Source organism: Cavia porcellus, unplaced genomic scaffold (genome assembly GCF_034190915.1).
Source record: "Cavia porcellus strain 051 isolate PalLab524CR breed Dunkin Hartley unplaced genomic scaffold, mCavPor4.1 scaffold_6, whole genome shotgun sequence".
NCBI lineage: Eukaryota > Metazoa > Chordata > Mammalia > Rodentia > Caviidae > Cavia > Cavia porcellus.
The window spans coordinates 77,674,067-77,686,250 of NW_026947489.1; the positions used below are offsets into that span (position 1 = coordinate 77,674,067).

General features: G+C 43.3%; 1 protein-coding gene across 2 annotated transcripts in view; it reads right to left on the bottom strand.

Moving 5' to 3' along the window:
• Nucleotides 1-698: 698 nt before the first annotated feature.
• Vps53 (VPS53 subunit of GARP complex) overlaps nucleotides 699-12,184 on the bottom strand; it is a 152,829-nt gene continuing 141,343 nt past the window's right edge. Inside the window, exons 20-22 of one of the 2 annotated variants that reach the window (XM_003469686.5) lie at nucleotides 7,365-7,502; nucleotides 5,752-5,856; nucleotides 699-5,364 (exon numbers count right to left, since the gene is read on the bottom strand). In XM_003469686.5, coding sequence (XP_003469734.1) covers nucleotides 5,194-5,364; nucleotides 5,752-5,856; nucleotides 7,365-7,502 — 414 coding nt within the window. In that variant the 3' untranslated portion in view covers nucleotides 699-5,193. Of the gene's footprint in view, nucleotides 5,365-5,751; nucleotides 5,857-7,364; nucleotides 7,503-12,184 lie in introns of those variants that run through there. The other variant, XR_010048209.1, reaches the window with a different exon arrangement.

Here is a 12,184-nt window from a genome sequence, read left to right on the forward strand (position 1 = left end):
ACAAATTCTTCACAGGCTGCTGCTCAGCAGCGCCTCCCACGCCTGGCTGCGTAGGTGAGAAGGCAGGGAACTGGTGGGGAAACAACTTACCCTGCCCTTCTGGGTGGGTAACTCGGGAGCATTTCCCCTCATTAGATGGATCCCTGGCTGCCCTACTGAGGGAAGGAGCTGGTGACAACAAAGAATGGAAACTAGGTAATGACCATTCAGCCAAACTAGTAGAAGTGCCGTAGCAGATTTTCCACTGCTGAAAGAAACATTAGACTTCTCCTAGAGTTCTCATTGAAAAGTGCCCACCCAGTTATGAAGGAAACAGGATTAACTTACTGTATACAGGAGAGGAGCTGCTTGGCAGCCACAGGGGAAAGCAGGCTGTTTGGAACAGAGCGCTTCGGGAAGGGAATGTCAACAGAGTAGAAACTCAAGTGTGCAAGGGGCATTCCAAATCAGAAACAGGAAGCTACATACATCCAGAGAGAGGCTGCCACGACAGTTGGACAGGCCAGCACCTGGCTCAAGAGCGTCACATTCCCTTCTTGTGCTTTGCTTCCTTAGACTGGAAGGGAAGGGGCACACGGCTGCCTGATCTTCACCGGGGAGGGCAGTCACAGGGGGGCGGACCCCGAGGTTCATGGGCTTGCTAATTCTTTCCTAGAGTCCCTTCTGTTTTCTGTCGAGTAGGAAGACATTTTAGCAAATGACTCCAGTAATGCTTTAATTAACTGCAGTGTTTTGTATCCAGTATGCACCAATGAATCATTTCCAGATGGGCAAGATGATATCTACATAAAAAAAGATCCCTTTATTTTAAAGAAATTTAGATTTCTCTAAGGTATACAACTCTAAGGGCCCAAGAAGCTATTTTGATAGATACTAGGATGGGAGTGGAAATTTGTATTTAACATATAAAGTACAAGGGTATTCTTCACATCTGCCAGTTTTTCATGAGTCCACATTTCCAAGGTTAACGCTTAAATGGCTCAATACAGTCGGTTCTAATGACTTTAGTTTTAGGAATCTGATTGGAGGAGACAAGAAGTGTGGAACACTTGCCTTCATCCTCATGCAAGCTAGCTATTTTGAGACTTCTTCCCAAGGAGAGGAATTACATACCCAGCTGTGTACTTCTGGCACCTCCCTTAGCATTCTGTAAACAGGGAAAAGGCTTCCTTATCTGAAAATTCAGGACAGACCCAGGTAACAACGCCTGCACCTCAGACCTGCCTTCCACCCTCGTGCCTGTCACTGTTATGCTGTTCCCAGTTTCTCTGCTTTTATTTATTCCTGTCTGATCTGCATGAGGAGCCTTTCTAGCGTTGAGAAGGCACATACCTTATCTGGGTTCTGGGCAGGGTCGTGGCTACTAGTTCCTTATTTTGCTAGGGAGGAGTAAACAGTGATAGCTTCAAATTTAGAACTGAATTTAGAGGTCAAAACATGCTGCCTATTGTGGGGATGGCGTAAACACAGCTTTGTCCAGCTGAGCACCTTGAGGCAGGGCCCAGGAAGTCTCTCCATAATACCAATACTTACTTTAATGACAAAGTGGACTCAAAGCTTTTTTTTTTTTAAAGGTTAGAGAAAATGTGTTGAGGAGGGATGGAATAAATCTAATTTTAGCCAAATCACTGAGTGTCAGCTATCACTTTTATCAATGTATGGTCCTTTATATACGTTCCTTGGAAGTAACAATAATAAAAAAAGTTGTTTGGAGTGTGATCATCAAAATAACCTAATCAGTATGAGGACAGCCCAATTCCTAGGGTGGTTCCAACCACCAACACAAGTTTAAAACTATTAATTACCAGCAAAGACCACTGTACAGTAGCTAAACTTTCTTCGGGAACCAAAAAATATATACTAAGAAAATGGGCTACAAAATCCCTTCAATAAGGTAAATTTCTCTCCATTGCAATGATTCTTAGCAAGAAGTAAACATTACAGTTAGCCTTCTGTGTCTGTGAGTTCTACATCTGTAGATTCCATCAGAGGCAGGTCAAAAGTATTTGAAAAAAACCCTGTGTTTGTATTAAATATATGGGGCTGGGGATTTAGCTCAGAGGCATAAGCACCTGCCTTGCAAGCAGGCGGTCCTGAGTTCGATCTCCAGTACTGGGAAAAAAAAAAGTACTAAATATATACAGCCTTTTTTATCATCATCCCATAAATACAGTATAACCATTTGTGTAGCATTTACATTGTATTAGGTAGCAGAAGTGGTTTAAAGATGACTTACAGCATAGAGAGAATGTGCTCAGAACATATGCAAATACTACTTCATTTTATATAGGGAACTTGAACATCTCATATTTTGGTATCTATAGATCCCGCAGCAAATCCTCCTGGATGCTGATAGACAACTGTAATCACCTACGAAGCTGTTTTTTTTTTTTTTTTTTGATCTCTTTTGAGACAGGGTCTTGGTACACAGTTCAGGCTGGCCTTTAGCTGAATTTGTAGCCCAGGTATAATCTCAAACTTGCAATGAGCCTCCTACCTCAGCCTCCTGTGTGCTGGGATTACAAGCATGTACCATCACGCCTGGCTTTTACAGGTCTTTATTTATTTTATTTTTCCTACAGAGCTTTTAAACCTACATTCTACATCCAGATGAGGAGGCACTCATTTGTAACCCCAGCACTCAAGAGATTGAGGCAGAAAGATTACCACAAGTTCAAAGCCACCCTCTGCTACATAGCAAGTTCAAACCAGCCTGAACTACATAGTGAGATCCTGTCTCAAAAAATAAACAAACAAAAAACCTAACCAAAAATAAATAAACCGACATACCAGGACCCACTGCAGATTTACTGACTCAAAATCTCTTGGCACCTGCATTTTTTTTTTTTAAAAGAACCCCAGGTGATTCTGATGTATCTCTACAGAAAGCACACACAGCATTCAGTCCCATCAGTGAGACATTTAACACAGCTCCTACTGACATCTGTTGGCCCCCTGGGGATTACTGACAATGTACTAAATCAGAGAGCAACTTCCCTGGCTGTGACCACCAACTGGGAAACACAGCAGCTTGACACCTCAGTGCCATAATGGAGACATCTAGAAAACAACTCCTCCTGAGTGAACCAAAAAGAGAAGCGCTGATCTGTAAACACCAAGAGTGACAAGAACCAGGTGCAGGAGTCGTGGGCTTTCCCAGCTCCCCAAGGCTGATGACAGATGGCTGACTATGCTGTCTAGAGACAGCCCACCACCCCTTCTTTCCAATCACTCCAGCAGGGGAGCACAAAGCAGAGGGTCCCTCTCATTAGCGCCCCCCCGGGTGCCCTCCCCACCCTCGCAGCCCTTGCCTAATTCAGAATCTCTTTCCATAAGAGCTCAACTAAAGGCCACATCTCTTTCTTTCACCATGTTTTTCTACTTACTGTTCTCAAATTTGAAATGCCAAGTAAGTAAGAGCCCTGCTGACTACCAAGAACATGCTGAAAGCTGATGAAGAGTGAGGATCTGGGGTTGCTAGAGTAGTGGTTGAGTGTTTGCCTAGCACTGTCCAGGCTCACACACACACACACACACAGAGCCCAAGGACCAAAGCTGTGGCTGATGGACAGTCAGAAGGGCCAATGGAAACAGTGCAGAGCGGTTACGTTGGAAAAACAGGGGGAACAAATAACGTTTCTGGTAAACTCTTCAATCCTTTGAGGTGTCTGCCGTAGACTGTCACAGGTTTTATAGACTTTCAAGAAAACTTCCCATCCTGAAAACTCACTTCTGTTATGTGATATATATTATTATTATTATTATTTGGCAGGTGGTGCTAGGGCTGGAACCCAGGGCTTCAAGAATGCTAGGCAAGTGCTCCGATGCTGAGCCACACCCCCACCCTTTGGTATTTCAGTTTTATCCGGAGGCCTGTTATGGAGCTCTGTGGGGAGCTCCACCTTCCTCCTCAGCTTCCCACCTATCCAACAAACATACTACCTGGATAAAAGCTGTTATTAGAGCATCCACTCTGAGGGTTTCAATGGACCAACGAACTGGAGTGACTCCCTGAAATGTTGCCTGTTCCCTGATGCAGGATGCCATGAGAGGGCTGAAGCAGCTATATGGAGCAGCTTTCTGCACAGCTCTGCTGCCAAGAACTGGTGGTGATCAGGAAGGACAGGCCGGGGTCAGGCTGTGCTCCGGGTGGTGCCAGGTCCTGAGTTTGGTGTGTAACAACAACATTCTGCTCTTAGGTATCCAACGGCTGGGTTCTTTCCAGTCAGTAGCACAGTAATGTGCCACACTGGCACTGCACAGTACTTTCTGTTGTTTCAGGTGGCTGGAAAGTGCTCTGGACTTGGAAATGAATGAGCAGGGAGAAGATCAGATGATATAGGCCTCCTACTCCCTCTCGCAGTTTCATCTGCAAAGAAAGCCTAGGAGAGGCTTTTAGGAAGACTTTCTGGTTTCCATGTATAGAAGGCAATCTCTTCCCTAGAGCTCTGGGGCAGAGCGGGAATAAAGAAACGGAGGAAATAATCTGCTCACTTATCCTGGTGCCCTGCTAAGTGGAACTAAGTCATTAAATCAGATCTAGGGTTGCTTCCACACCTGGTCTGTCAACACCCGGTGAATGTAGGCCTCCATGCTAAGGACGGAGAGGGCCTCTATCCTCTGGAGAACAAGAAATGGAGTACACGGGAAAACTTGGTCCTGACATAATAGGTATCAGGAACACAGTATGTCCCAGAAAACTGAGATTTACACAGAAAAGTGCACTTGCCTCCACTGCCTTCATAAAGAACAGCAGCATCCTGTCCTGCAGTCTGCTCATCACTCAGGCCCCACAGTCATCCCAAGGACAAGGAGGAAAACCCAATGGTTGTAGGGGAGGAAGGGCAAGGTCCATGCTTCCCCACCCCAGCTGCCTCACAAGTGTGTGGTGGGGGTAGCGGTGACTGCTGAGGGAGGCCACAAAAGTCCATGGCAACCCCATCACTGTGGAAGCAGTGACTGAACTACTGCGTGCCCTCACCATGGCTGCCTCCACTTCAGGAACAAGAGATAATGGAAATTGCTATTTTATAACCAGCTTCTCCAGCCGGGACGGAATTAAGACAGGGGACAGGAGGGACATACTAACAACTCCAATGTCCCAGGAAATCTCAAGACAGGATCTGAGAGTCATGGGATTAAAAGGCGGCAGTTGAGGGCTTCCAGAAACTGGCTTCTGAGGGTTCTGTGCTCCTACAGTCTTTTCTTAATTAGTTTCTCAAGTTTGCGGATACGAGAAGACTCCTGTTCTGGGGTGGGCGTCATCAGGGACAGGGAGCTGGAGCCTTCGGCCCCTGAGGGTGGCGTGGGGAGCCTCTGGCGCAGGAGCTCCAGCATGCTGCTCTGCTCACTCCTCTTCAGTCCCTGGGGAAAGAAAAAGGAACAGAACGGACTCCGAAGGTGGCCCGTCTAGAGCACTGGGGCAAAAGCTTTCTTCACCCGGGAATTACCAGCCCTGGGAAGTAACCTGGGAGAAAAGCAGAGGAAGAAAAACAAAGTACTAGAGTAGCAGCCAGGGAAGAGGTGGGAGAGGACAGGAGGATGAAGGAAAGGAAAATCTTTTTGCTCTTTAGGGAAGTCTCGGAATCCTGCAGCCACGTGCCCAGGATCAGCCTCCTAGAATGGGTTCCTGGAATCCAGACTGCAGGGGGGCCAGTGACATGCACTTTGAGGCAGCCACCAGGAGCCTGTATCTCTCCCCAAAGCGTGAGAAGCAGGTATGTAGTGGACAAAACAAGAACCTGGGCTTACTTTCATGTCCAGTATCTTCTGGAAGGTTTCAGTGTTGCAGTCTGTAAGGAGCTTGATGTAGTTGTCCACAAACACCACCAAGGGCTCATGAGGGGCCATCACCACCTATGGAGGGAAGGGAGAACTCTCAGTGGAAGGGTGTTTGGCAGCTGGCCACCAAGGAGGCCTGCAAGAGTCCCTTAAGCAATAACTACCCCAAACTCAGAAATGCCTGATGCCTATTTAATCTTCATACTCATTTGGAACAATGTTTCCAAAAGTTCCAGATCACCAAGTTGCTTGTGGATGTACAGATTCCTAGGTTCCACCTCTGAGGATTGTAATTCAGTAGGCCTTGCTGAGAGATTTTTCTAATTATTGAGAAAAACTGTTGGAGGTCTACTGTGGGAGGCATGTCATGGGCACAGGGTACTTGTTCCTTCTATTCCTGATAAACAGGCAGCAAAGGAACTGGTGTAAGTAGGTTTTCTAAAACACAATTCAAAGCTGTCCCCCCTCCCCAGGACTGAACCTCCTAGAGTCTCATGCAGTAGGCAAGCACTGCACCACTGAGCAATACTAGACCTGGCCCAGCTGCCTCATTCTTTTGAAGATCTACAATCTGGAGCTTTATTTAACCTCATTCATTTAAACTATCAGTTTAATATTTAATATTTAATATACAAACAGATGGCATCACAATCCTGGGTTCAAATCTACTTGGTTACAGAATGTGGCACTTGACTTTCTTCCCCAGCTGACTAATCTCATTTTGTGTTCCTATGAAGGTACCAACGGGTGGCAAGGAGCAGTGTGAAGTCCTCTCCAGACAATTCCCAAACTGTATGCCCTCTTCCCTGGAAATAAGCAAGCTGGGGAAGGGCACCATTAGGCAGCTCCCAGGTTTCCGAGGTCAGGTTTGTGCAGGACCTGCACCAGGTCCCACTGCCACTTTTCACTCCTGCCGTCACTGAGTCATTTTGTTTGGGAAATGAGCTGGAAGAAGCTGCAGACCCAGGCTCTCACACCCCAGCAGGACAGTGCTGTTTCTTCCCTAGCCTCCTCCCCTTTCTCCACCGTACAGGTGGAAACTAAAGCAGGCTGCATCAAGCTGCAGACATTCTCCACAATGCCATCACCCGAAGTATAATCTTTTGTTAAATGAGGCCATGAAGGACCCATTTGCTGATTAGATTCACTTACTACTACATCTGTTCAGAGCTCATTTAAAGATACAAAGTATAGAAAACCAAAAAGCCTCCTGTGGAAGGGGGAAACTGACAGCTGGGCTGAAATTCCTGCTGAGAAGCAAAAGGATCCCTGAGTGACACACTGATTTACAATATATCAACACTTCACTCCCAAGTGTGGCTAAATCTGATTATGAGGGAATTCCGTGACAACAGAGAATTCTTTGTCAGAAAGAATTACTGATCCCTAAGTAACTATCTGCTGACTTGCAGTAATACTTGATGAGACTACAATTTAAATCCAGCCTAGGAATGTGGACAAACCCTTTGGGAATGGTGGGGATACGTCCTCCTCATCTTTAAAACTCAAACATCCTAGAATAAGGGATCAAATAAATAACTGGCCCTCTTTAACAGAATCCCCAAGGAAGCCACAACCGTCACCTTGAGGATCATCTCAGCCCGGGTCATGCCTTTCACAACAATCTTAGTGTAGCTGGCAGGCGCCTTCCTCACCACCTGGGAGCCGATGGAAGGAAGGTCAAGCAGGACCATCTTCAAGGAGTGGGTGTCCAGCAGCAACTGTGGGTCAAAGCAGAGTGTTACCAGCCACTTCCCAGGAACATAACACTTTGTAAGCCATGTTGATTCCTCAAGTTTTTCTGGTTAGACCTACAACACATTCATATTGCAGAAAACCTGGAAAACAAACAGACCTATAAAAAAAATTAACAAGGTGTGGCGGCATGTCCCTGTAACTCCAGGACTCTGGGAAGCTGAAGTAGGAGAATCACAAATTCAAGTTCAGTCTGGGCAACATCGCAAGACCTTTTCTCAAAAAATAAAAAATCAGGGCCGGGGATTTAGCTCAGCAGAATAAGCGCCTACCTGGCAAGTGTGAGGTTGTGAGTTCGATCCCCAGTACCAAAAAAATAAAATAAAATAAAATAAAATAAAATAAAATAAAATAAAATAAAAAATAAAAAATGGGCTAGGGATATAGTTCAGTAAAAAGGCCTTAGGTCCAATTCCTAGCAATATATATATATATATATATATATACACACACACACACACACACACACACACACACACACACACACAAAAGAAAAAACTGTGTTTCTCATACCCAGGAAAACAACATCAGGATATCACAATTAAATGTGATAAAATTCCTGCTGCTGTGTGTACGTATATTAAAAAAGGAAAACCAGAATTACATTTTCTTTGGGTACATATAGTTAAAAACTTGTTTTATTTTCACTTAACATTTTTGGGTTCTATTTTCCCATCTTGGCAGTATTGTATTAAAAAATCCCAATTGTTAATGGCTACATAGTACTCTACTGCATATGAGTATGAGTAAGTTTAAAGTATTAAACTATTATAATTTGCTCTTAGATTTTTATTATTAGAAACAAATATTGAGGTGGACAGCTTTACATCATATTTTGGGCGCACAATGGTGTTTCCATAAGAGATAGTGCTTTGTTTTGTTTGAGACAGGGGTCTTACTAAGTTACCAGGCTGGCCTTCAGTTCAGTCTTTCTGCTTCAGCCTGAGTAGCTGAGATTACAAGAGAGAGCAAAATACAGGGATACTTTAAGGTTCCCAATACAATCTGGAATCTTTTTCCAAATGGGTTGTATCTATTTACACACCTGTCAGCAGCATACACCATGCTCTTACTGGGACTGAAAACTAACATAAAAATCCTTTTATTTATTAGGCAAAAGTGGTTGCTACAGTATTTTGTATTTCTCTGGATGCTAGGGAGGTAGGAGATTTAACCAAATTCAAATATATCTTAGCAACAACTCATTGTTTCCTGTTTGTTGGTCCTAGTTCCTAGAGAATGCTAATTCTCTGGAAGGTTATCAGCTTTCCTGTCTGGAGTAATGCTAGGAATGTTACATCACATTTAGCCTTCACGAGGATCTTCCCTTAAGAAAAATTCAAAAGTTGACAAGCACTCGGTTAGCATAACCAGGCCCTTGGATTGAATCCCCAGCACCACAATGCAAGAAATAAGCAAGCAAGCAGGGAGGCATGTAAACGCATAGCATACGTTAATTTAACCATTTTGGGGAATATTTTCTTAATTGAAGATTAAGAAATAATCTTAATGCAAATAGCCTCTAATACATCATTTTAACCTACACAGTTTAGAGAAATTCTTGGATTTTGGTTTTTTTTTTTTTTTTTTTTTTGTCTTTTTCCTTTTTATCGGTACCGGGGATTGAACTCATGACTGCCTGTTTGCAAGGCAGGCGCTTATGCCGCTGAGCTAAATCCCCAGCCCCAGTTTAGAGAAATTCTTGAGTATGTGGAAAAATGTACCCTTACCCACTCTTTGCCAAAGCAAAAGACTAAAAACCACCTAAGTGTCTGTAAAAAGGAGAATGGATAAACAAATTGTGGTATATTTATGCAATGGAATATGGACCTAAAGTTAAAATGAATGAATACAAATAATATATCTCAACATGTGTAAATCTCAAAAAACATTCAGTTGGGCAAAAAAAAAAAAAAAAAAAAAAAAAAAAATCCAGAGGGGAAATGGTATGTATAGTATGATTTATATAAAGCTTAGAAATGAGCAAAACAAAACTGTATCACTTGTGAGTATATACACACATACCAAAGCACATATGGGAATATCAAAATAAAAATCAGAAAAGTGTTCATCTCTAAGCACAGAGGGAGGGTAACGGCAGGGTGAGAAAAAACAGGAGGCTTCAACAAATAACTAGTGTTTTATTTTGCGTAAAAGAGGATCTAAGCAAGTAGGAATATGTCAGATTTTACTGAGCTGAGTGGTGAGATGGTGTTTTTACATTATTTTCTGCTCTTATTAACTAGAAATTTCTTTCTTTTCTTTTCTTTCTGCCATTTGAGGCCTGGCAAGTATTCAACTTTGTCTTCCATGCAGCAAATTTTAAGAGCCCTGTCAAAACCAAAGCCACCACTTACCATTTATTTGTTGGTAAGGGAAAAGAAAGTCGAAGGTTACATTTAAAAACATATGGGGATACTTTTTAGTCTTTCTATATATTTTTTTTTACTTCCCAGAGACACACTATATGCATGAATAATTGTGCAGTCTTAAGTGACAGGAAGAGTTTTTAATGAACCAGACATAATTCTCCAATGTCTTTCACATCTTAAGGAGATACGACACTTTCATTCCCTGGCCAGTCACAATAAAACGCTGTTTGTACTAGACAGCTGAAGAGATGAAAACCTTGGGTCTGAGATTTTACATGAAGCAATACAGTCCAACAAGATGGGAACTAGTGTGACAGATTTAGCAGCTGTTTTTGGAAACTGAAGATAAAAAGTTCCATTTATGGTGAAAATCTGCTGGTTTTCATCTTTGAAAGTAGGTAACAGTGCAGTTCCTTAAGTGTGGGGCCTGGGGGAGAGGTGGCCATTTGCCAAGTGCATTTGCACCCTAGAGACAATCTTTAGGCTGGAGTTGCTGGCTGAGCCTCCCATGGGCTGAAAGGTGGGCCAGCCCGCTGTGTGTGTGAAAGTGCACTGGAAACCTTAGAAGGCGACCCTTGCTTCTTAAAGAACCCCCTGCAATTCTTGGGGGACACCGCGGCTTCCAGGAGGAATGACTATCTCGAGTAGACAAGATAAAGGCACATGCCTAGAATGCAAAGAACCACATCTGCCCCAGGTTCTTCAGTAAGGTGGCACAGGCAGATGAGTCAAGGTACCAAGAAGGGATGGACGAAGGTGAGGCCGTGCTGTGTTTCTTCCTTTGGTTCTTCTCCCTCCACCCTTTGGCAGTGCTGCGGATGGGTCCCAGGGCCTCACAAATGCTAGGCAAATGCTCTACCACTGACATGCACCCCAGCCCTTCCTCTCTTTTAAAATTCAGGCATGACTTATACAAAGCAAAGAACACAAATACCAAGTGTACAGATCGCCAATCTTTTCCATGTGCACACACCTGACTGCTTTTCCAGGCTGTTTCTAGCCTCCTCAAGGACTTCTTCATGTTGTCTTCTGGTCAGTGCTCTCCTTGCCACCCAACGAAAGTAACCATTCTTTTGCCCTCAATCACTGATTACTTTTACCACATATCCCCCCAGCCTGAACACTTTTGTAAATGATTTTGGTGGTCACCACCTCCCGTTTCTCAAGGAAACTTCCAGATAATGGGCAGACACATGCATGTAGCAGAAATCCCTAAACAGTATTCCGGTACAGCTGTGCTAATTGCCGACCTCCCACCACACATGTGCCAAAGGCCCAGTAGCTTTACAGCCTCTCCAACACTTGGTATCACCAGTATTTAAACAGTTTTAATCACTCTGATAATGTGAGTTTAGTTTATACTGACTGCCCTGACGATTTGTCTGATTTTCTGCTTTTTGTTTTTTGAGACAGATTCTTGCTATGTTGTCCAAGGTTGCTCTGAACTCACTATGTATAGCTTGGCCTAAATTTTTTTTAAGTACTCCAAATAACCAATTATTTTTCCCTTCACTCTCCTGTTTAAAGAATTTTTGCCCCACCCAAACTCATAAAGGTATACTTTTCTGTTATCATCTAGAAATTTATCATCCAGAAATGTCTTACCTTTATTTCATAATCCACCTGGAACTGATTTTTTAAAAAATTGTGATACATGGGGCTGGGGATTTAGCTCAGTGGCATAAGCGCCTGCCTTGCAAGCAGGTAGTTGTGAGTTCGATCCCTGGTACCGATAAAAAACGAAAAAGACAAAAAAAAAAAAAAAATTGCGATACAATTCATGTTCCCTAAAATTTATCCTTTCAACATATATGATTCAATATTTTCAAAAACTCATTCATAAAGTTATATAACCATCATTATTACCTAAGTGTTTTTTTTTGTTTTTGATATTGGGGATCAGACTTATGACCTTGCACTTAACAGGCAGGGGCTGGAGCTGCTGAGCCATATCACTGGCCCACTGTTACCCAGGTCAAGATCACTTCACCACTCCACGAAGAAACCCTGTACCTACCAAAATGTGCTCCCTTAGTCTTTCCCAATCATCAACTGACTTTCTGTTTTATGGATCTGCCCATTTTGGACATTTCATATAAGTGAAGTATTTGTGCCTGGCCTTTTTCGTTTAATGTAATGATTTCATATATGCTGTAGTATAAGCGAGTTCTTCCTTCCTTCCTCCCTCTTCTTTCTTTCCCATTATGTGGGGATAGAACTTGGGACCTTTGCATTGAGCTACTAGCTACTTTTTTTTCCCTCTAAAGACAGGGTCC